This window comes from Phocoena sinus, chromosome 3 (genome assembly GCF_008692025.1).
Source record: "Phocoena sinus isolate mPhoSin1 chromosome 3, mPhoSin1.pri, whole genome shotgun sequence".
Classification (NCBI taxonomy): Eukaryota; Metazoa; Chordata; class Mammalia; order Artiodactyla; family Phocoenidae; genus Phocoena; species Phocoena sinus.
The window spans coordinates 64,838,064-64,860,672 of NC_045765.1; the positions used below are offsets into that span (position 1 = coordinate 64,838,064).

The window sequence follows — 22,609 nt, forward strand, 5'->3', positions numbered from 1 at the left end:
TGGACAAAACTATGGAGAACCTGCTTTTCTGTCTTCTAGGTGGTGCTGTGTTTCAACACTGGGCAAAGTGTTAAATGTTTTGTTTAAACTATTATACAAAATAGTCTATTGGGTTTTACATAAAATGATCCTAATGCTGCTTTTCATGAATTTTCTAGCAGGATGTTTTGTTTCATTTGTATTTTTTAGCTTCAAAAAATTATATTATGCATGATTTTAAAAACTCAAAATTTCTCATATCAAATAATTCAGTCTGACTTATGAAAATGCTAAGGAAATATACAATATAGTTTATTTCTGGGACAGTACACGACCTAAAAAAGTTTGACTATATTTCTATTCTCTCAAATTTCTATGGGAATATGCCTAGGAAGTTGATGAAAACATCCAATTGGAAGGGGTTCATGAAGATGACAAAGGAAACATTATTCTCTAAACAAATCTTCTTGTACATACATTGTTAGATGAAAGAAGAGGAAGAAAGAAGGCAATAAACTGTCTCCATATGCAAATTTGTGACTGTAAGGATATTATATCCTTCATTTTTTCAATAAAGAACAATGGTGGTAATTTTATCCTTTAGGAACTTAGGAAAGTAAATAATTGAAATATATTATGTAGCATCCTTCAAAACAGTCTAAAATTCTAGTAAGTTGTATTTAGCTTTCCTTCCCCATCCACCAATTCCTAGAAAATATTTTAAGTAAAAAACATACATTTCTTGGTTTAAACCAAATCATTTATCAACTCTTGGATCTTTGTTAATATAAATGTAAATACAGATGATAGTAGAGAAAAGGAGAAGAAAGAAAACAGGCTGCTTTTAATTTGGAAAATGCTGTCTATAAATAGTAGATAAATCCCTATCCTCAAAATCATTTTGAATTGGGACTTCCCTGGTGGTCCAGTGGTAAAGAATCCACCTTACAATGCAGGGGACACAGGTTCGATCCCTGGTCAGGGAACTAAGATCCCACATGCTGTGAAGCAACTAAGTCCACGGGCCACAACTACTGAGCTCACGCGCCTCAATGAGAGAGCCTGAGTGCCACAAACTACAGAGCCCATGCACCTTGGAGCCTACGTGCCACAACTAGATAGAGAAAACCCACATGCCACAACTAGACAGAAGCCCATGATCCGCAGCGAAGAGCCCGTGCGCCGCAACTAAAGACCCGACGCGGCCAAAAATAAATTAAATAAATAAATAAAATCTCTTAAAAAAATCATTTAGAATCATAGAATTCTGGTCAGCACCTTCTCAGACTTAATTATATACTCTTAGATGAACTAGTTATACACCTAAATTAACATCACTAGAGTGTAACACATTACAAAATTCTCAGCTTTGTTTCTTGGTTTGCCATGTACTGAGCTAGCAGTGTTTAGCGCGAGGTTGCAAGCATCCAAATATTTTATCTCTACAGCCCTCAACTGCAGAGTGTTGGAAGCTATTGTCATGATGGCTCCTACAACAGCCGGAACAGATGGATAGCTGAAGAAGCCCATATGGCCTGAGGAACTGAGAAGTTCATTAGTTATTTCAATACACAGAGCATTACAGAACCACTAAGAGAATATCATTAGCACAATTATAGGGAAATAAAACATTTACGTTTAATGAGTAATTACAATTTTGATTGCTGAAAAAATAAGTTTACTTCAGAGAACTAAAGAATGCAATTTATTCTCATAAATATCAGAAGAAAAAAATAGTAGAAAAATATTTAGGACACCAGATTATAAAAATGAACAGATTTTATATTGCTAATGAAGAACTAAGTAAGACAAATGGGTTGTGTGATGTGTGAAGACATGTGGCTGAATATTTGGTTATCTCTATTTATTACTGCTTTTGTGTTTCAGGGATGATGGAAATTATTGCTGGTGCAGAGTTTTATGACTCAAGTAATAAATTACTCAGCATAATACCATGAGGCTTGCCCAATATACATACATTATTGTACTTTTGTGTATAACTTAAAAATAATACAAATCCAAATTCTGACGCTCCATATAAGCTCACAGAAAACACATTTGGCAGTCTGTAAACAACTGACTGATATTCACAGAAGTTCTCTTTCAAGGAACCATTTTCTTACTGATTATATCTCGTGATAAAATATTTCTAGTCCTTTTTTATTATTTGGGACTTAATTTGTACATTTTTCTTTTTCTCATTAAAGAAATCACAGAAGTAATATGACTACATGCTGTACATTTTTTTCTCATTAAAGAAATCACAGAAGTAATATGACTATATGCTTATGTCAAACAATCCAGAAATCTCAGGAGAAAAGTTATATTCACCCTCACTTCCCATTGCTTTATTCCATCCATCAATTCCACATCCCTCCCAAGAGTCAACTGCTAATTATAGTTTGGCATTTATATTTTCAAACCATTTTCTATGAGTTTAAAAATATATACTCTGTGTGTATACTCACATCTGTATGCAAATTGTTTTTTTCCCTAACTCTCAAATGGTATCATATAAAGTATCAGTTTTTTCTGACATGTCTCTATACTAACTATCATGTCTTGTAGATGTTTTCAGTTTAATACATATATATTTACCTCATTCTGTTAACAGCTACACTGGAACCATTCCTCTCCTGATGAATATTTTTGTTGTACCTCATTTCTCACCACAGCAAGTTGCATCCTGACATAAGCATGTGTGTGCGTGTGTTTGTGTGTGTACATGCACACGTGCCTATCTTTTTGCACAGGTGTAAGTATTTACTTAGGACAAAATTCCAGAAGTGGAATTGCTAGATTTCCATTTCTGTCCATTTTTCAAATTGATGTGCTTTTAAACTAGCCCTCTACATAACTTAATTTTTTTCACTAAGTAATTCACCCCAAGTAATCTTTATGTTGTTGCTTCTTTTCAAATGTAATAAAAATTCATGTTCTTCAGAGGCAAGTTTTCTGATCTTACATCTAATGAGTAAAGTAATAACTGTTCTACTTTCCCTTCATAGAATAAAAATTAGAAAATTATGTAAACTATTGAATGGTTATCTTTTGATTAAATTAACTGTAATTATCAGTTTATATGGGATCTAATGCCTTAATATTCTTCAAAAGAAAATTAATTTTCAACAGCAATTGAAATGATCTGGAAATGTGTACTAATACATTTCCATAGCCTTATGAAACACATTAGATTAAACAACTTAGACAGCCAAATGTTTACTAATCCCCCAGAATATTTTATTTATGATGCTTGAAATGACAAGGAAAAACTATACCTGGTGGCTCTCCTAAGACAATATTTTATACTTTAAGGATTCATTAGCTGAGTTTTACTATTTATGATTTATTTGCGAATCTTTTACTTACGTGTAATTTAATAGTAAAATATTTCATTTTTGTTAAAGTAATACATATATCCAACTCTCCACATTGTCATAATCAACAATAAAAAATTACTGCATTGGTATTTTAAAAACCCATGGATTTGCAAAAATATAAGTGTTAAAATTGAAAATAGAGGAAATGCTGAAACTTTATATATACTGAAAGTATTACACTGGTGTTAAGAAAGATACATATGTAACTGGCAGAAGAAAATGTCTTACCAGTTACACTCATAACTAGTAAGGAGAAAATGCAAGTTTCACTTAAAATTCTTATTAATTTCAGGCAGCACCAATGACTTACCTTACCAGTGTCACAATCAGTTCCATCCATTGGTGGATCTAGTTTGGTTCTGCATTCTTTTTCCCCTTCTACCTTGCACCACAACCCTGTGCAAATAACATGCTGAAAACAAGGGTATAATAACTAATAAGGGGAAGGCATCACATTTTTGAGGTTAAGTCAATAAGGTTTGAGAGAGCTCTTTTAACAGAACATCAGAAATGATTTGAAGAAAAATATACTTTAGGTACTTTTAATATTAAACTTATAATTGAAATAGTGTATGGCTTGTTTATAGTGATGAGAAGACTGATAAAAATAGAAAATCTGTTTCATAAATTTAACTATTTTAAAATTTCTTTAAATAAAACACATGTGATTATACAAGATTAAGTAGCTACAGCAGAAAACTGTAAGCTAAAACTCATTATTTATACCATTATATGAACCAGGCTAGAAAAATTAAAGTAATGAGCTTATGGTATGAATTTAGTGCCTCCTATCTTAAAGCCTGTCCTCACTTATGCTTTGCTGTATGCCGACAAGCCATGTTAGTACTTCATTATTTCATCACATAGCCTTGGCCCCTGATGCAATACAGAGACCCTCAGTGGGCATATTTCCCTTGTTATCAGTCATTTTTACCTCAGTATGAATGAGTTCTAGGTACCCAGAATACACTTAACTTTTTCTAGGGAAAAGTTGAGGGAACAAACAAAAAATAGTGAGATATAACAGCATAAACGCAACACTGAAAGAAGAGAACTCTATACTTGTGGCCACCCAGAGACAGATAAAGAGGCAAAACTACCACATTCTTAAGGACTTTCTATTTCTATAGGATGGCTTAAGTTTTTAGATACAAGCATGTTATTAACAAATTACACAGAAATATCAAATCCATGTGGCATACTTAAAGCAACTGGAGTAATCTATCTTGAAGATGATACTGTGACTACCTATCCAGATATTTGGAGTAAAGGCTGGAAGAAAGCAGGTTGATAAGGACAGAGCAAGTAAGTGTTGATGTGAAAGACAGTCTTGAAAGGGTGAGAAGACCAGTCAGATGGGAGGAGGCATATAAGGGTAGGGAGTAGGGAACAAGATTTTAAAGACAGAAAAACCAGATCCTGAATGCCAGGACTCCATATTTGGAGGGAAAAATAAATTATTCAGCAGTTGACCAGTAGGTTGATAAGATAAAAAGGTTATTTTAGGGGGTTTACTCTGGCCTTAGTGTTCAAAACAAACTGAAAATCACTGTAAAGTTAAAATTAACTTATGACTCATAAATTTAAACTAAGATTTCAAGCAGGTCTATTACAACTCTCCGAATTTGTTACAACTCCCCAAATATTATTTTCCTATTCTTTCTTTATTTAAAAATTTAGATTTCTGAAATGTTTGTAAGTTCTTGAAAATTCAATAGTCTATGGCAGGAGTGTGATATATTCTATTTACACTATTTTATGTGCTGTGACAGATAGTTTTTCTGCTTCAAAATATTTCATACAAATACACCTTATTATACTTAGGATATGATTTAGCTTAATTTCTTTGCTTTTATTTCACATATCATTTACCAAAAATTCATCCAGGAACTAATTTTAAAGAATGCCTAAATGAAATAGCTTCTCTGCAATATTTTAGACTCTTGAAAATAAGCAGAGAGGTTAATTGTTTATCGTGTACTTTTGTGGACACATTTATATTTGAATTAATAGATATCTAACTTGAGAATTTTAGTCCTAAAAGTTTTTATTTTTTTCTCCAAGACATTCTTGTTAATGATATTTTATAATTATGGGGTCAAATGCTGAATTTTCCACCAAAGAAGAATTTTGCTTTATTAATATTCAATAAGGCTTAGTTGTGCTATAACATGAATTATTTTAGTCAAGTTCATTAGTTAACCAATGTATATTGAACTAAAAAGCAAATCTTGTCTATGCTGTAGTTTTAAAATCATACTTGCTTGTTGAACACTGTGGTGGTCTGAATTCTGACCTTCTACCATTATCTGCTATTCAAAACAGCAGGTACTCTAACTGATTCCCACTTGAGGCACTGAGAGCATAAAAGCAAACCTGGCAGCTTTTCAAGATAAGCACAGTCATACAGAATATATCTCTCATAGAGGAGATCTCTTTACGCTTTATGTTCTACAGTGCTGGGAATCTTTTGGTAAGTAAATTATAGCCTCATTCTGAAAGATAACTCAGATTCAGGATTCAAACCAAACTGTAAAAAGTAAAGCAATAAAATAGTGAAGAAATGGAATGGACTGTTTTCTCCTTGAGAAGTACAACATGTCAGATGCATGATGTTAGAGCTATGTAATACCAAGCCCTTTCTTAAGAGGAGCAGGACTGGGTATTTTGTTAGAACCAAACACTCTGTATGTTACACAGGCCAGAGTCAAATCTTCTTTTCAACTTAATTACTGAAATCACTTACTATGTCAATTAGGAAAAGAACTTCAAATTAAAATGCTGTGTACAGGAATCCAGGACAGAAACGTACAACTCAGCATTCCTTGCAAACTAATAAAAATAATACGACATTCCTTTTTATTCCTCTATAATAAGAAATGACCCTTAAAAGCATATATAAATTTGGATGTTTATCTCAAGAAGCCTTTTAAAAAGCTTACATGAAAAAAAAATATTTTCAATGGAAAAATTTAAATGGACATGGATTAACTGTCCATGTATAGATATCATAAAATTTATCTTCAAAGACAACCTGTGTCCATGTCTTTCTTTATAGCAAATAGTTCCACTAAGATGTTTTGAATTTTATGTTAAAATAAAAAAATCTTAAGTGCATATGCATGGAAGTAGCAATTAAATCTCAGACATGTAACTCCTTGTTCATCCATAAATTATCTTTCAAACTACAATCCCAATAATGTAACATTTGATTGCAAGTGTAATTCAGTATGGAATAATATTTTCAAAAACAATCTTTTCTATCACAGAACAGCTTGCTATTATTAAGGATGGAAGAGAGGAAAAAAGTAAGGAAGAGAGAAAGAGAGGTATTAAAAAAATAGAATACAAAGACTCAAAAGAAATTTAAAAAACTGAAATCTAGTTTTTTATGAATATTAATAAAATTGAAAATCAAGAAAAAAAGAAGGCAAAAATAAACATTATTAGGAATAAAAAATGAAGGCATAACTACAGATGATATAAAGTTTAAACAGAAGTAGGAAGACATTATGAACAACTTCATGCCAGAAAACTTTAGAATGAATATGAAATGCAAAATATTTTTTAAAAACTTACAAAATCTTGCTAAAATGGACCAAAGAAGAAATAGAAAAGCTGAAACTATTGCCTAACCATAGAATAATTAAAAGTGACTGTTAAAAATCTTCCCACAAAGAATACATCTGATCCAAAAACTTAAACTGTCAATTTACATAAACTGTCTAGAGAACAGAAAAAGAAGCAATATTCCAAAACACACTGTATGATACCCAAACCAGACAGGAGTTTTAAAAGGAAATGAAAATAGTGATCTACCTCATTTACAAACTTAGATTTAAATATTCTACACAATTTTTATCAGATGGAATCCAGCAATCCATGAAAAAAGGTAGTGTACCATCATGATCATGTTGGGTTTTTCTTGGAATGCAAGGCTACTATAATAGTAGAGATTTGATTAACATAATCAAGCACATCAAAAACTTCAAACTCTATGATCTTTGTATCTCTAGATACAAAGCTTGTGACACAATTCAACATCCATTCATTTAAAAAAAAGTCAGCAAACTAACCACTGAGAACACATCTTCAAAATTAATGGACCTCTGGACATCTATAAAAATCTACAGCAAACATCATTAAAACACCGTGAAATGTTGAAAGTTGCCTTTTAAGATTAGGAAAATAGCAAAGATGGCATCTTGGCACAAACATAAAAAAAGTGAATACATGATGTATTCATAGTGGTAAGAGGAAAAAAGTAACTGTCAATCTACAGTCCTGAACTCAGCTAAAATTTTATTCAAGACTGAAGGTTAAATAAACACTCTTTCAAGGAAACAAAAACTGAGTGTTTACCACCAACAGACCTTCCCAAAAGGAACTTCTAAATTGTGTATTTCAAGAAGAATATGACCTCATAGGAAAGGGCTGAAAAGCACTTGTGATCAAAGAACCTGACAAAAGTGAGGATAAATCTAAATAAACATTGATTACATAAAGCAATAATAACTGGACTTTAGCCATTATTATTAACCTTTTTAATGTGAAGAAATACTAAAAATCTAGCACATTTACATCTCAAAAACTTTATCCCTTAGCAGAAACGATTTGACCACTGACAGTTAAATATTTAAATTTGACGTCTTCTCTTTTACCTCCTTCACTCCATATACTTTATGACTGCTAGAGGTAGGTGCTGAGTAACAGACATGGGAAGAAAAATGTAGTCTATGCATAGCCAACAAATGAAGCAGCACTCTGCAAAGGATCCCTCAATAGAACACATCTTAGAGTGTTAAAGAAAATCAAGGAGTACGAAGAAATTTAGAGAAAGGAGAACTGTCAATACCTAGTTAATGAAGCCCCAAAGAAAAGAAAAAAAAGTGGGGAGGAGCTATTTGAAATATTTGAAAGAAAAGTGATCCAGAATTTCCTTGTGTAAAAGAGAAATATATTCCTCTTCTGGAATGGTGGAATAAGTTCCCAGAAGACCAACCCTCTGGCAGCTAACAACCATAAACTGTGGAACAAATGCAAAAAAGAACTTCCTGGTGGTTCTGGAACGTGAACAAAGGCAAGTAAATTGTTTAGGGGAGCTGACTGGCATAAGTTGAGTTCACCATCTTTGTGGCTTTGACCTGATAGTGGTTTGTGGTCATGGCATGACACAATGGCTAAAGCAACATATGCCATTTTTTAGACTCATGAAGACAGAAACTAATGTAGTCAAAGCTGCCAAAACCTGAAGGGACAATCCCAAAAGGAAGAGAGTCAGAGAAGTTTAGGTCTTTAGGTGGCACCTGTACCATACATGCAAGGGACACACCCCAAATAGCCCAGATAAGGAAAGAGTGAGCTGATCCAACATATGAGGTGCTATCCACAGTAGGCAAGATAGTTTCCAGTTTGAGTCTAACAAACTTAATTCCCTGTGAAAACAAAAACCAAAACACTATTTGGAGGAATATAACAGAATCCAGAGTATCTGCTGCAACAGGGGTCAGCCAACTCTTTCTGTAAAGTGCCAAATAGTATACAGTTTAGGCTTGTGGGCCACACGATCTCTGTTGCAACTATTTATCACTGTCATTGTAGTTTGAAGGCAGCCAAAGAGAACATGTGAACAAATGGGGGTGACTGTGTGCTAGTAAAACTTTATTTACAAAAATAGGCAGCCAGTCCCTACCCCATAGTTTGCAAAAAATTAATGTATTAATATATAATATGTTAATGTATTAATATTGTAGAATAAAAACATATGTGTACACAAATAATCATTCACAAATCTTCTGAGTAGGCTTACTCATAATAGCTAACATCCCAGATGTCTACTAAGAGGTGAATTGATAAACAAAACAGTATATACCAGTGGAATACTATGCATCAAGAAAAAAGAACTAATTACTCATACACATAAAAAGATACAAAGAATGTCTGACTTTTGAATGCAGAGGAAAAGTTGGTTTCTCCAATGTAAAGTAGGAGAGGAGAACAAGAGTAAAAAGTAGAGCATAGGGCTTCCCTGGTGGCACAGTGGTTGAGAGTCTGCCTGCCGATGAAGGGGACGCGGGTTCATGCCCCAGTCTGGGAGGATCCCACATGCCGCGGAGCGGCTAGGCCCGTGAGCCATGGCTGCTGAGCCTGTGCGTCCGGAGCCTGTGCTCCGCCACGGGAGAGGCCACAACAGTGAGAGGCCCACGTACCGCAAAAAAAAAAAAATAAAGTAGAGCATAAATAAGAAACACAAACACAAAATAAGCTGACAATAAAAATCCTAAAAAACATTAATTTAAATCAATGTAAAAAATGTTAAACTAGCTGATGAAAATACCAAAAAATGGTTACATTGGTTTAAACAGAAAAATATAAAATCTAGCAATTGCTCTTCTCTAGTAAACATACCCATCTATCCATACCCATATTTGTATTTATGTTTTATTTGGAAAGGTTGAAGATAAAGATGTGACAAATATTAGCCAGGATAATGGTTTTAATGCCAGAGAAAACAGATTTTAAGACACAAGTCATAAAAAATGCAGAAGAGAAAAACAGATCAACAGATGAAAAACCGTAACTATGTATGCACCTATAATATAATTCAACATTATATAAGGTAATAGCTGACAGAAATACAGGGAAAAATAAATAAATCAGTAGTTTGAGTGGGATATTTTAACATGTCTGTCAGTTACTAATGGATCAATCAAACCAAATAAGCAAACAGATATTTTGAATAATAATATACTTCATCTATAGTGACAGATAATGAACTTCAAAAACCACACATTCTTCAGCTGAAGACCTAAATAGACATTTCTCCAAAGAAGATATACAGATGGCCAACAGGCACATGAAAAGATGCTTAATAGCTAATTAGTAGAGAAATGCAAATCAAAACTACAATGAGGTATCACCTCACACCGGTCAGAATGGCCATCATCAAAAAGTCTACAAATAATAAATGGTGGAGAGGGTGTGGAGAAAAAGGAACCCTCTTACACTGTTGGTGAGAATGTAACTTGGTGTAGCCACTATGGAAAACAGTATGGAGGTTCCTTAAAAAACTAAAAATAGAGTTACCATATGATCCAGAAATCCCATTCCTGGGCATATATCCGGAAAAAACTCTAATTTGAAAAGTTACATGCACCCCAATGTTCATAGCAGTACTATTTACAATAGCCAGGATATGGAAGCAACCTGAATATCAATTGACAGATGACTGGATGTAGAAGATGTGGTGTGTGTATGTGTGTGCGTGCATGTGTGTATATATACATATATATATATATATATATATGATGGAATATTATTCAGCCATAAAAAAGAATGAAATAATGTCATTTGTGGCAACATGGATGGACCTACAGATTTTCATACTAAGTGAAGTAAGTCAGAGAAAGATAAATATATGATATCACTTATATGTGGAATCTAAAAAAATGATACAAATGAACTTATTTACAAAACAGAAAGAGACTCACAGATATAGAAAACAAACTTATGTTTACCAAAGGGGAAAGAGGGGAAGGGATAAATCGGGAGTTTGGGTTTAATGGATACACACTACTCCATATTAAATAGAGAAACAACAAGGACCTACTGTATAGCACAGGGAACTATATTCAATATCTTGTAATAACTATAATGGAAAGGAATCTGAAAAAGAATATATATATATATATATATATATATATATATATATATATACACAAAAAAAAAACCAAAACAAAAACAGCACAACTTAATTGGAGAACTTGATGGATTCAACCACTTCAAAATTTTAAAATGACATTGTATAAAAAGTTAACACACAATGACATACTTTAAGGAAGTGTCACCTAGAATATAGAAAGAACTCCTGCAAATCAGCAAGAAAAACAGAAAGTTTAAAAAATGGGCAAAATGTAAATAGGCAATTTACAAAGATAGAGATAAAATAAATAAATAAAAGATAAAAAAATAAAAGCCCACGTCAATAAGAAGGCGTGAATAAAAATTAGTCCTAAGGAAAAAAATTAAGGAGCTAGATTATCTAGACAAATAATGTGCCATCAAACTCATGTACTCATATACCGTGTAGGACTAAAGCTCAAAGAATAGGATGAAGCTTTGATTAGATGGCAAAACAGGCAGATTCAATTCCTGGTAGCTTTAACCCACCATAACTTTATTGATCTTATAGGGAGAAAGGACAATAAAAATCTTCAACTTCACCAATCTTAACAACATGATTTATCAATGATACTGTATTAGTTGCCCAAACAACTACTTTCCATCAAGGGATATTTCATGCTTTTTTAGTCCTAACTCCTATTGCCTCTGGAATTTCACAATGCCAAATCACAGAGACTCAATCTTCTAGAATTCTTCATAAGGTACTCATCTCAATACCAGCGTGTTCATTAGATCAAATGAGAGATTTTAGAAGTCCTACATACTTTGATATATTAAGTCGATATAAGAGAAATGTAAAACTGGAACTTTACGTGGGACTTTCACTTTAAGTCATCATATGATTCAATTACACTAGAAAGTTTTCGATACAATATAATATGTATGCAACTCACATTGTGCCTAGTCCAAAACCAAAGGCAGAACCTTAAGTTTCCTGGAGGTCTTCATTTTTTTTTTTTTTTAAGCAAACTTCCTTCTCATTCAAATAATGTAACTCTCAAGCAGCCACTTCTTATTGGTTCTAAGGAAACATCCATACCTCTGTATTCTTAGCCAGGCTAAGTAATTTTAGGCAGCTATTAAGATAACTTGATGCAGTTGTAGCTGGCTCAGCCACAAGATGCTAGATGGCCTAGAGGCACCAAATGCTTAGGACTCAGGAATAAGGTCATCTGAGAAGTTAGCATATTCATACAGAAGAGTGAGCAATTATTGCTGAGGGTCGAGATGTTTCACAAACATCTCTACAGCTATGCCTTTAAACATGTTGCAGATGTAAGCTGCTATCCTAAGGGTAAATTTATATCATTAATTAGATCAGCATGTACATAATGTTGGAGTCCCTAGTGCTTGTATATAACTATTTGTCAGTAAGAATGGAAGAGCAATATCTAATTCAAATACTATGGGCCAACTACCATTGTCTCATATTGTACCAGAAACACACACGTTGAAAAGTTGCTGCAAATCCTTACTCCATGCAGCTCAACACTTATGTATAACTGAATGGAGATGTAAGATGGACATACGGATGCCTGATTAACTCATGTGTAAGCTGTGAAACATAAGCTACATACCCTTATAGGTTGTTATTTATGGAGCCATTGAATTAATATTTTAGATGGTTATCTTCATATTTTCTGGACATATTATATATCTAAGAATCAACTATTTCTATGAGTAAAATTTTAGAGTTATTATTCCATCATTCAGTTGATTCACTTATTAATTTAATAAATACTTATTGAGCACTCTTTTAGGTGCCAGAAGTACAGTGATAAAAAGGACTGACAACTCTTTTGATGTTATGGAGCTTGCCTTCTAGGAGGTTCGTTTTGTATAAAGTCTAGATGACAGACTGGTAGATATGGCGACTTCACGTGTATCCCCTTGAAAGTGTACGTGAGTGGCTTAACGCGCTGAACTATTCTATCTTCTACACTTATAACTACTTCCCCTTATATTTTTAATTTCTACTTCCTCACCCTCAGGTGTTCAGGGATGTCAAGAAAGCATCAAGTAATAGTGTCCCAAACCCAGCGGGAAAACATAGCAATTGCATATTCTCAGACTTCATTTTACTCCCCTTGTCTTCAGCTTTTGGAATTTCTAATAATTTCCACTTTGAAAAATGTCTTCACTTAGCCTCCAAGATCTTACTTTCTCTTGGTTCGATTCCTACCAATAGACTTCTTCAAAGTTTTAATTGTTGCTTCCTCCTTATTTTCCTAACCTCTAAATATTGTAGTGATTAAGTTCTCACTCTTCGAATTTTTCCTCTTCTAACTCATTTCCTAGTGTCATCATTTAATATCATGTCTTCAGTATCTCCTACTTGTTGAGGACTTCCAGATAGATATCTATTCTGGACCTACAAACATCTCTAGTTGGATGTCCAATGGACATCTTAAACTTAAAATATGAACCTAACTCCACGCCAGTGCATTTGCTTTCTGTTTCTTCTTGCTACATTTTTCCCAAGATAAATGCATGGCTGGCTACCTAACTTCCTTCAGATTTCTAAACAAATGTCACTTGCTTTAGGAAGCCTTCCCAGATCATCCTGTATAAAATAGCACCATTCCTACCCTCCCATCCCTGGTTGTATTCCCTGTCTTTGTTACCTGAACTTATACTTCTCCAAAACACTTATTACTAACTGACATATCATATATGTATGTACTTATTGTCTGTTTCCCCAGCTAAAATTAAGCTCCATGAAGCTGGGGGTTACTTCCTACTGTGTTATTAGTACACAGAACAGCACCTGGAAAGTAGCTGGAACTCAATAAATATTTATCAAATCAGTGATTGAATTTTTAAATAATCTCTTCTGTGGCTCTATCTACCTATTTACCTACCTACCTACCTACCTACCTACCTACCTAATTTCTATGCTTTGCAAGCAAGCTGCACTGATTTGGGGTGGAAATGATGATTTTTCAAGGGTGGTATCAGAATGCTGTTTTGGATTTTAGAATGAAAGAAGTCCAGCCTCTTAGCCCTAAGAGACTTTGAAAGATAACATAGCTCTATTTCTTGTTCTATAGAGTGTGGCTTAGAAAGAAAAAGAGTTTTGACTAAGGTTACACAACTAATGAGAGGCAGAACCACTGTTAGAGCCCAGGCTTCATGGCTTTCCAGCCAGTGCTCTCCAACCAAACCCCTATTAGGAGGCATTGCTTCTCCTTGACTGCCCACAGCAGCCCAATCCTTTCTGGCATTATTTAAAAAGTGTCCTTAATGAAGATTACACACAGATAGAACTAGAGAAAAATCTGGTTTTATGAATAAAAATGTCAAATATAGATAATTTCAGGGGAAAAAAGGAGAACATTTCTGGATACTTAAGACCTAAAACTTAATTCTGTTTGTGCAAAATGCCTAGTTTAAAACAAGGCAACATCCTAGGATATTAAGAAATGGATTTAACATCCCCTAACAAATAGTTATACTTTCAGAGGTGGGGAAAAAATCCATGCAGGTAGGTTAGTGAGAAACAACCATATAAATAGAGCAAATAGCCTAAAAAAGTTTAAAAAATCAATTAAAATATTTCTTGACCCTGATGGTGTAGGTGCTGTAAGGGATAAAGCAAATTCAGTCTAAACACAGGATTTGATCTAAGGTTTTTCCCACACAAAGACACAAAGTAAAGAAGTTTGAATTCCATAAGAAGCAGTAGAGCATAGTGGTTACATATACTCTATTCTTTGGATTTGCATCTAACACTCCCTCCGCATAGATGTAATAACTTAATTGTGTTATTTAACTTCTACAGGCCTCAAACTGTTGATCTGTAAAACAGGACTAAATATCAACTATGGCATATAATTGTTATAAGAATCAAAATAGGTCATAAATCTAAATGATTTACACCCTGTGGCATCCATTTTAGAGTTCAAAATATTGTGGAATGGTACTAGTAAAATTTAACTAACTGCAATATATAATTTAAAATAATTTCTAAAATTTTAAAAAATAGTATTTATGAAAAATGATCTAAAATTTACCAAAATCACTTTTGTATTTGATCATTTGCTGAGTTTTTCTAACACTTGGGGTACTTCATAAAATATGAACAATTTTCATTGATCAAGTCTATCAATTTTCTGTACTACATGAACTGAAACCCTCTCCTATGCAATAGTATGATAGTAATCATAGGCAGCCTACTCTGTTTTCCAAAACATGATAATTTCAGCATGTAGATGTGTTTACCTACAAAACCAAACTTGTGGACCTCAAAACATTCATTTTACCATGACGATTTAAGAAAGAAGATTGTGACCCAATTTTTGATTGTCTAAAGTCCTTGGAGATGAGAGTAGATTGAACAAGATTGGTAGATGAGATCAGAGAGGTATTAGGACAGATAATACAAAGTCAACCTGGCTACTGCTGTAATTATCACACCCAATGCTAAGCTCCAAGGATCCATTGGTCTGCCACATGTGAACCCTTGGGTGTCCAGTCACAATCACACACCTATATCAGTTCCTCTTGAGGTCTAATATTGCCAGATGAGTATGACAGTCTATACATTCTTTCACATGTCACATTTAATGGAGCTCCAACTTCTTCATACATTCACTTATTTTAATCTTAAGTCAAATATTCACTGAGTGCCTACCATGTGCTAGCCATTGGACTAGGTGCTGGAGAAACACTCTGCCCTCCTGGAGCTTACACACTAGGGTGGGAAATTAATAAGAGGAAAGTAACAAACAAGTGAATAACTCCTTTGATAAGAACAACGAAGCAGAGAGAGCATATGTCATAATGCTGTATAACCTTTTCCTTATAATGAATTTTAATTATTCTGCCAGTAATCCAAGACAGCATTATCTTCAACAAAGCCAAACTCCTTCGAGGCAATCACAGAACTTAGGTACAGTGAAATACAGCTCTCAATTCACTCTAAGCATGATTATCAGTTGAAGCCTGAAATACAAAGTGTGCACAAGTATGTGTATTGGAAAGAGGTAGGAAGAAATGGGCAGCTAGGGGATGAGCTTCAGGAAGACAGAAGAAAAGAAAAAAGGAAGGGTAAATAGAGCTAAATTCTTACATCAATTATGAAGGTCATTTTGCTCAATCTTTCAGATTTTAGATTTTTCTAGAATGGGACAATTGGCCTCTCAGAGTAACTAGTGACTGAATACTAATATAAAGACACTGCTTAGTTCACCATCAGACGTTTACCCTTTTCCTTTAGTTTAACTATTTAGAAATGTACTCTCTAATTTTTATTCCTATAGGACATATTTTTAACAATTTATTTTCAGAGTTAAAAGATATAATCCTTCCTCCAAAATTACATGTTCATATATCGTTTTTATGACATTTTCACCCGGTTACCTACCATGTAAGCAAGTAAGAGATTTAAAACAAAAGCAGTGAACTGGCATAATGCAAAGACTTTTCTGACTTCAGTGCCATTTTTGAAGTAGAAATTCTTGGGTCATTCCTTCCTGGCTTTAATTAAATATCGACACCTATTTCTAATCACTTTCAAAATGTTAGGGGGAAAATGCAGAAACCTTTTCTTAGAAAATCCTTCTTTCCAATACTGGGATGCTTTGAAGCCACAAACTCTAAAATAAAGTCATCTTCCCCTCCCCCAATCAATACTTCTAAATAATGGATGTGAACATACACTTAAAAAAAATCCTACCTGGATACAACTCTTACCTGCATCTCTTGACAAAAGGAAGCCAATGGCCCAAAGAGAATCTGACATTGCTCGTCAGCAGTGTATGTCATCTCTGGCAACTTGGAGGGAACCATCACGGAATTGACACTCTGGGGATTTGTCTGTAGCAAGCAGTTACTGGCCTTTGACCTGGCGATATGCAGATATGTGTAACATTTTGAGTTAAATGCAAAAAGTTGTTATAACTAGTTAACACAGCAACAAGAAACATTTCGATACTATTAAAATATGTTCTTACTTTTATTTATAAGCTCTTCTATTGAATGCTCATAGAAATTATCCCATGTATGAGAATCATTTGTTTATAATTATTACTATAAACCTAATAATAAAAAAAGTTCAAATTAACAGGACTTTTTGTTTTTAAAGATCTTTCATATGGATTAACTCAGCTAATCTACATAACACTGTGAGGTGGTTATTATTTTACATATTTATAAGATGAAGAAGCTCAGAGAGTAACTTGTCCAAAAGTAATGTATGAAGGTAAGAAATCAACTATATTCTGGGATTTAAGGAATCTATGGAAAGCATTCTCAAGTGACTATTAATAGTGTGAATATCTACTTGACATCGTACTACAACTTCCATTTATGGGGTAAAATTTAATTTTATCATAGTTCTGATTCATGAGAAGACAACTACACAACATCCTGCACTCATTAGGGCCTACTGAGGGGCTACTGTTGCAGTGACAAAGAGAATGCCCAGACTCTACTGCACATATTTCTGGAAAGAGTTATAGTAATGTAATAAATATATTTTAGTAGATTTTAATATTCATTTGACAAAAAATTAGCTTGACAATTTAAATGGTATGGAAAAATAAATTTGTGTAGTGAATTTAGCTAGTTAGATGTTCCTATATTTCTTACTTAGACTTTTGGATACTTTAAGCATCTCTCACTAATTGGGACTTTACATAACATCTACTGGTACCGTTTCATCTTCCCCTTCTATTACCGAAGGAAAAAGTAAAGAACAGGGCTTTAACATGAAAATTAGAACAGTAATACTTTTTTTCATTTCCTTTTCCAACCAGGCAGAAGCTACGTATTACCAAAGTTAAAGGTTGAAAAGAGGAGAATCAAGGACTATTATAATGGTGAAAACTATGCATTGACATTGATGAAAAAAGATTCAGAGTGCAGAACTACCACAGTGGAAAGGTGGAGCTTTTGTTAAAGAGGTTCTTTATAACAACAGATATAGAGGGATGAACAATGAAAATGTTTCCACTGAGAAATTCTGAAGAGGCAATTAAATATTATGAAAGATTTTTTATCATTATACTAACTTTCAACCTTACAAATCACCTTGCCCATCCTCTTGTTTGAAAGTGTGGAAACTAAGAAACAAGTGGGTTAAATAATATGTCCCAGTTCGCACCACGAGTCAGTGGAGAACCAGGAGTGGATCCCAGCACCTTGATTCCTAATCTGGTGGCTGTCCCCCTCTGCCACACCACCCTCCCAGGTTGGTAGAGGAAGCAGGCACACATACACATTCATGACACAGCAACAGCTAGTGACCTCAGTACCTTAGAAATCTTTCCAAATCTTCCTTGCTACATTGGGACCACGAGACATCACCGAGATTTTGTCCTTTAATCCATTCACCAGACATGATATGAAGACCATCAGCACATGATGGGTGGTCATTGTCATGATTAATCCCCATGCTGATTTGGAATATAAAATTTAAAAATTACATTAGATAGATATTTTTAACCTGTTATACTTGCAATTAAACAACAGCTAAATAATTAAAATAATGGGAGAGAAATTCGTTTTTATTTTTTATTGAAGTAGAGTTGAATCACAATGTTGTGTTAATTACTGCTGTACAGCAAAGTGACTCAGTTATATATATACACATTCATTTTCATATTCTTTTCCATTATGGTTTATCACAGGATATGGAATACAGTTCCCTCTGCTCTACAGTAGGACCTTGTTGTTTATCCATTCTATATATAACAGTTTGCATCTGCTAACCCCATACTCCCACTCCACCCCTCCCACACCCTCCCTTCCCCTTGGCAACCACTGGTCTATTCGGAGAGAAATTAGTTTTTTGTTTTTTTTAAAATTTTTTTTGATGTGGACCATTTTTAAAGTCTTTATTGAATTTGTTATAATATTGCTTCTATTTTATGTTTTGGATTTTGGCCACGAGGCATGTGGGATCTTAGCTCCCTAACCAGGGATCAAACCCACACTCCCTGCATTGGAAGGTGAAGTCTTAACCACTGGACTGCCAGGGAAGTCCCGAGAAATTAGTTTTAAAGGTCAACATAACATTAGATTTCAGACTGATTTACTTTTAAAATTTTATGGTCTATATTAAAGGTCAATGTTTTCACTTAGTAAAAAACATTCTCCCAATCAATTCAGTAAATAACATGCTTAGTTCACCTGTATCAAAATGATCTATAGATATATTTTTGACATAGTAGCAGGTATGAAGCACACAGAAGTGGTAAGTTTCTATTCAATCACACTAGATTCTTGCTCTTGCCTAAAGATCCTTTATTCATTCCTTTTATCAAATCCGAAAACACATTAAAGTATTATTTTTCCTCAAGTGCTTCACGAGACAGTCTTCCTCCACTCATCATAAAACACAAACTGTCCCTGGGAAACCTGAACACTCTCGGCCATCTTCATCTTTTCTACTGAATCCTGAATCTGTTGCTCCAAGTTGTAACTCTATTCTAATACTCTGACTTATCTTCTGATGGACGTATTAGAAGACTGTTAAATTCAGTATGTCTAAAAGCTGCCCTTAATATTTTCTCTTTCAAACCTCTATGTACTCCTGAATTCTTTTTCTCGCTTGTTCTCTTTTGTGCGCTTTTGCTAGCCCAAGAATCTTCAGGTCATCATTTATTCCTTCCTCTCCCAAATTATCACCCAATTATTTACTAATTGTTAGAGGCAAGCCCTGCTAATCTACTTTCTAAATATTTCTTTCAACTGTTATTTCCTTTCAATTCCTTCTGTTACTATTAAAGAGGATTATAAAAATATTTAATCCTGAAAATTACTATGGCATTCTGAGTGGGTTCTGTGCTTCTAATCTTTGGCAACATTCTCCCTTTTCCTCCTGCCCTGCTCCAGTAAGATCTATTTAAAAACACAATCAGGCTGCCTTTCGTCTGCTTTTCCATTACCTATATAGGAATTTCCAACTCCTTAACATGGTACACCGTTTCTTAATCTTCTTCCAAGCCATTTATTGCATTTCTTTTCAGCAAGAGCAAATGACCTGTAGTTTCGCAAACATTATGTTGTTCCTTATTCTCTTGCATTTTCTCTGTGTCATATACCATAAAAAAGGGGCTTATAAGCTTGAATTAAACAATTCTATGAGGTAGGAACTTTTATAATACCCTTTCTTCTGATGAGAAGTAACTTTCCCAAGGTCATACAACAAGAAAGTGGAAAGTAGTGATGTTTGAATTGAGGAGTCTGGCTCTAGAATCATGTGACTAACCACTGAAGTCCATTCCCTCCCTGACCCTATCCAAAGTGCCTTGCCTTCAACACCTTTCCCTGGATAAATTCTACTTGATCTTCAAGATTCACGTAGATTACTTTCACGAGGTTTTCTTTTACTAAACTCCCACCTCACCTACGGGTACTGTCTCTGTTTTCCCAACACAGGATTCTGTGAACAACATTACTACAGTGTTTTCTACATTGTACTGTATGTTTTTACTCTTGGTTATCTCTCCAGTTTCTTGAGGATAGGAACTTACTCATTGCTCTAAGATCCTGGCATATGGGAACCATACTCTATAAATGGTATTTAAATGTTGAACCAAGTCAGCATGTATTGGGATTGGCCAAAAAGTTCGTTCAGGTTTTCTGCAAGAGGTTATGGGAAAATACGAATGAACTTTTTGGGCAACCCAACAGAATCACTTCTATTTCAGTAAAAGTTGCATATAATCTCCTATGAATTCTCATAATGAGGACATTAAAATAGCTGTTTGTGAGAGAGTTAATACTGAAGAAGTAGAAAGAGGAAAGCTTGGTTTTGCACATGTTAAGTTTGAGATGATGGCAAGATAGTCCAATGCTCCCTTTTCTCATTGTGTAATGATCTAGATAATAAATAGTCTTTCAGAAAAATTTTGTGAACAGCAATATATATATGACATTTTAAAATACTAATAAAAGAATATTGTTATAGAAGTTGCTAAAGGAAATTACAACTATACTACCTATATTTTCTCATATGAAAATGAAAATTTTCAAGACTATTGAACTACATTTTTGGTTAAATAAACTAAAGATTTAAATCAAAATGGTTAGATTTAATGTTTTTGAAAGAAGAAAATGATATAGATGGAATTAATTTATGAAGAAGAGTAATGAATTAAAAGTTCATTATGTTTGCTAACTTGAAGATTATGGAAATTATATAAATAAAATTTAAAATATACTGTTGAATATTATCCTTCACTTTTAGTGTTACAAAAATTCACCTATATGATACACCATATTTCTCCTTCCTCGTCTAACTAATGTCCTTAAATAGGGTTTGTATCAATACATATTAATAGAATGACTGACAGAGAGAACAGGAAGAAAAATGTTTTCATACTTTGAAGATAAAGAGAAAAAGTAAGACATGATATGGAGTAGGTAGAGGCCAATTCACTTACTGAGGGCTAGAGTGAAAGACGTAGGAGTTAGATTTGAATCATGTATCTCCCCCTTATTCATGTGACCAGAGGCAATTTAAATAATAATAAAGGAATAAATGTGCCTCAGTTTCCTCATCTGTTAAATATACTTTTCTGACTGGTTGTGAAGGTTACATGAGGATGATATAAAATGCCTGGCACAGTGCCTGCAATATAGCAGGAACCCATAACCTTTTTTTTTTTTTAAACTGGGGCAGTAAATCAGAGAAGTTTTATCCTATCTCTCTAATTTGTCAAAAAAACACAGAGATAACCATCATTAAAGGCAATCTGCTGTATTGGCTGACTTTCATGAAAGTGGGGATTTAAGAAAAGCCAAGTAAATAATAATGGCAAGAAGTTACTTTGTCTGAATGTTAAACTAAAATAAGAAATTGTAAATATGCCACAATCTCCCAGATTGATAAAGACGCCTAATGCACTGACTGTATGGTTCCAATGCCGCCCCTGCCTGCATCACTGTTTCACCTCCCCCAGGGATTCTGGCTGCAGCACACATTGCCGGGTGACCCTGTTGTAACAACAGCCACTTGCCATGTGGAACATAATCAACTCTTCCATCTGTGGTGGTACAGTCTTTCAAACCATACACAAATGCTATTATTTTTGAAAGGCAACTGGTCCTTTTCAGAAATAATAAAACTTCTTAAATAATGTGTCCATTTGAGAGAAGGAGAGGGACTCCTTCCAAGATTTAGCAATTTGGACATTTTCCCAAAGCAGTGTAATGTTATTTTCCAAATTGGGAAGATTACAACTTCTCATGCAGATGATCATTTTCCTTTTGGGATCCTGATTCTCATGTAAGAAATTAGCTACAGCCATGGAGAGATCTGGTGATACAAGCATTGTTTACCATTAGTTAAATTTTCCTAAAGCTATTTAACTTGTAACAGAAGTTATCATTAAATTGGGACAGGGCTTTTTTTTTTATAACCACACATCTGGAACTATCAGGAGACACTGCTTAGTACTGATCCTACAGATTTGAAATAAAACAACTGTGAACCTTTATTTGCGCCAGTCACTATGTTAATCATTTACAATGATGATATCATTTAATCCTCACAATACCCCCAGAATGTTTCTGTCATCATGACTTCTATCTTACAGATTAGGAAGGTGCTGAGGTTA

The 22,609-nt window shown here is 34.1% G+C and overlaps 1 protein-coding gene across 1 annotated transcript in view; it reads right to left on the minus strand.

Moving 5' to 3' along the window:
• Positions 1 to 22,609, minus strand: part of ADAMTS19 (ADAM metallopeptidase with thrombospondin type 1 motif 19) — a 280,800-nt gene that overhangs the window by 110,066 nt on the left and 148,125 nt on the right. Inside the window, 3 exon segments of the mRNA XM_032627346.1 lie at positions 3,670 to 3,771; positions 16,737 to 16,887; positions 18,299 to 18,439. Coding sequence (XP_032483237.1) covers positions 3,670 to 3,771; positions 16,737 to 16,887; positions 18,299 to 18,439 — 394 coding nt within the window.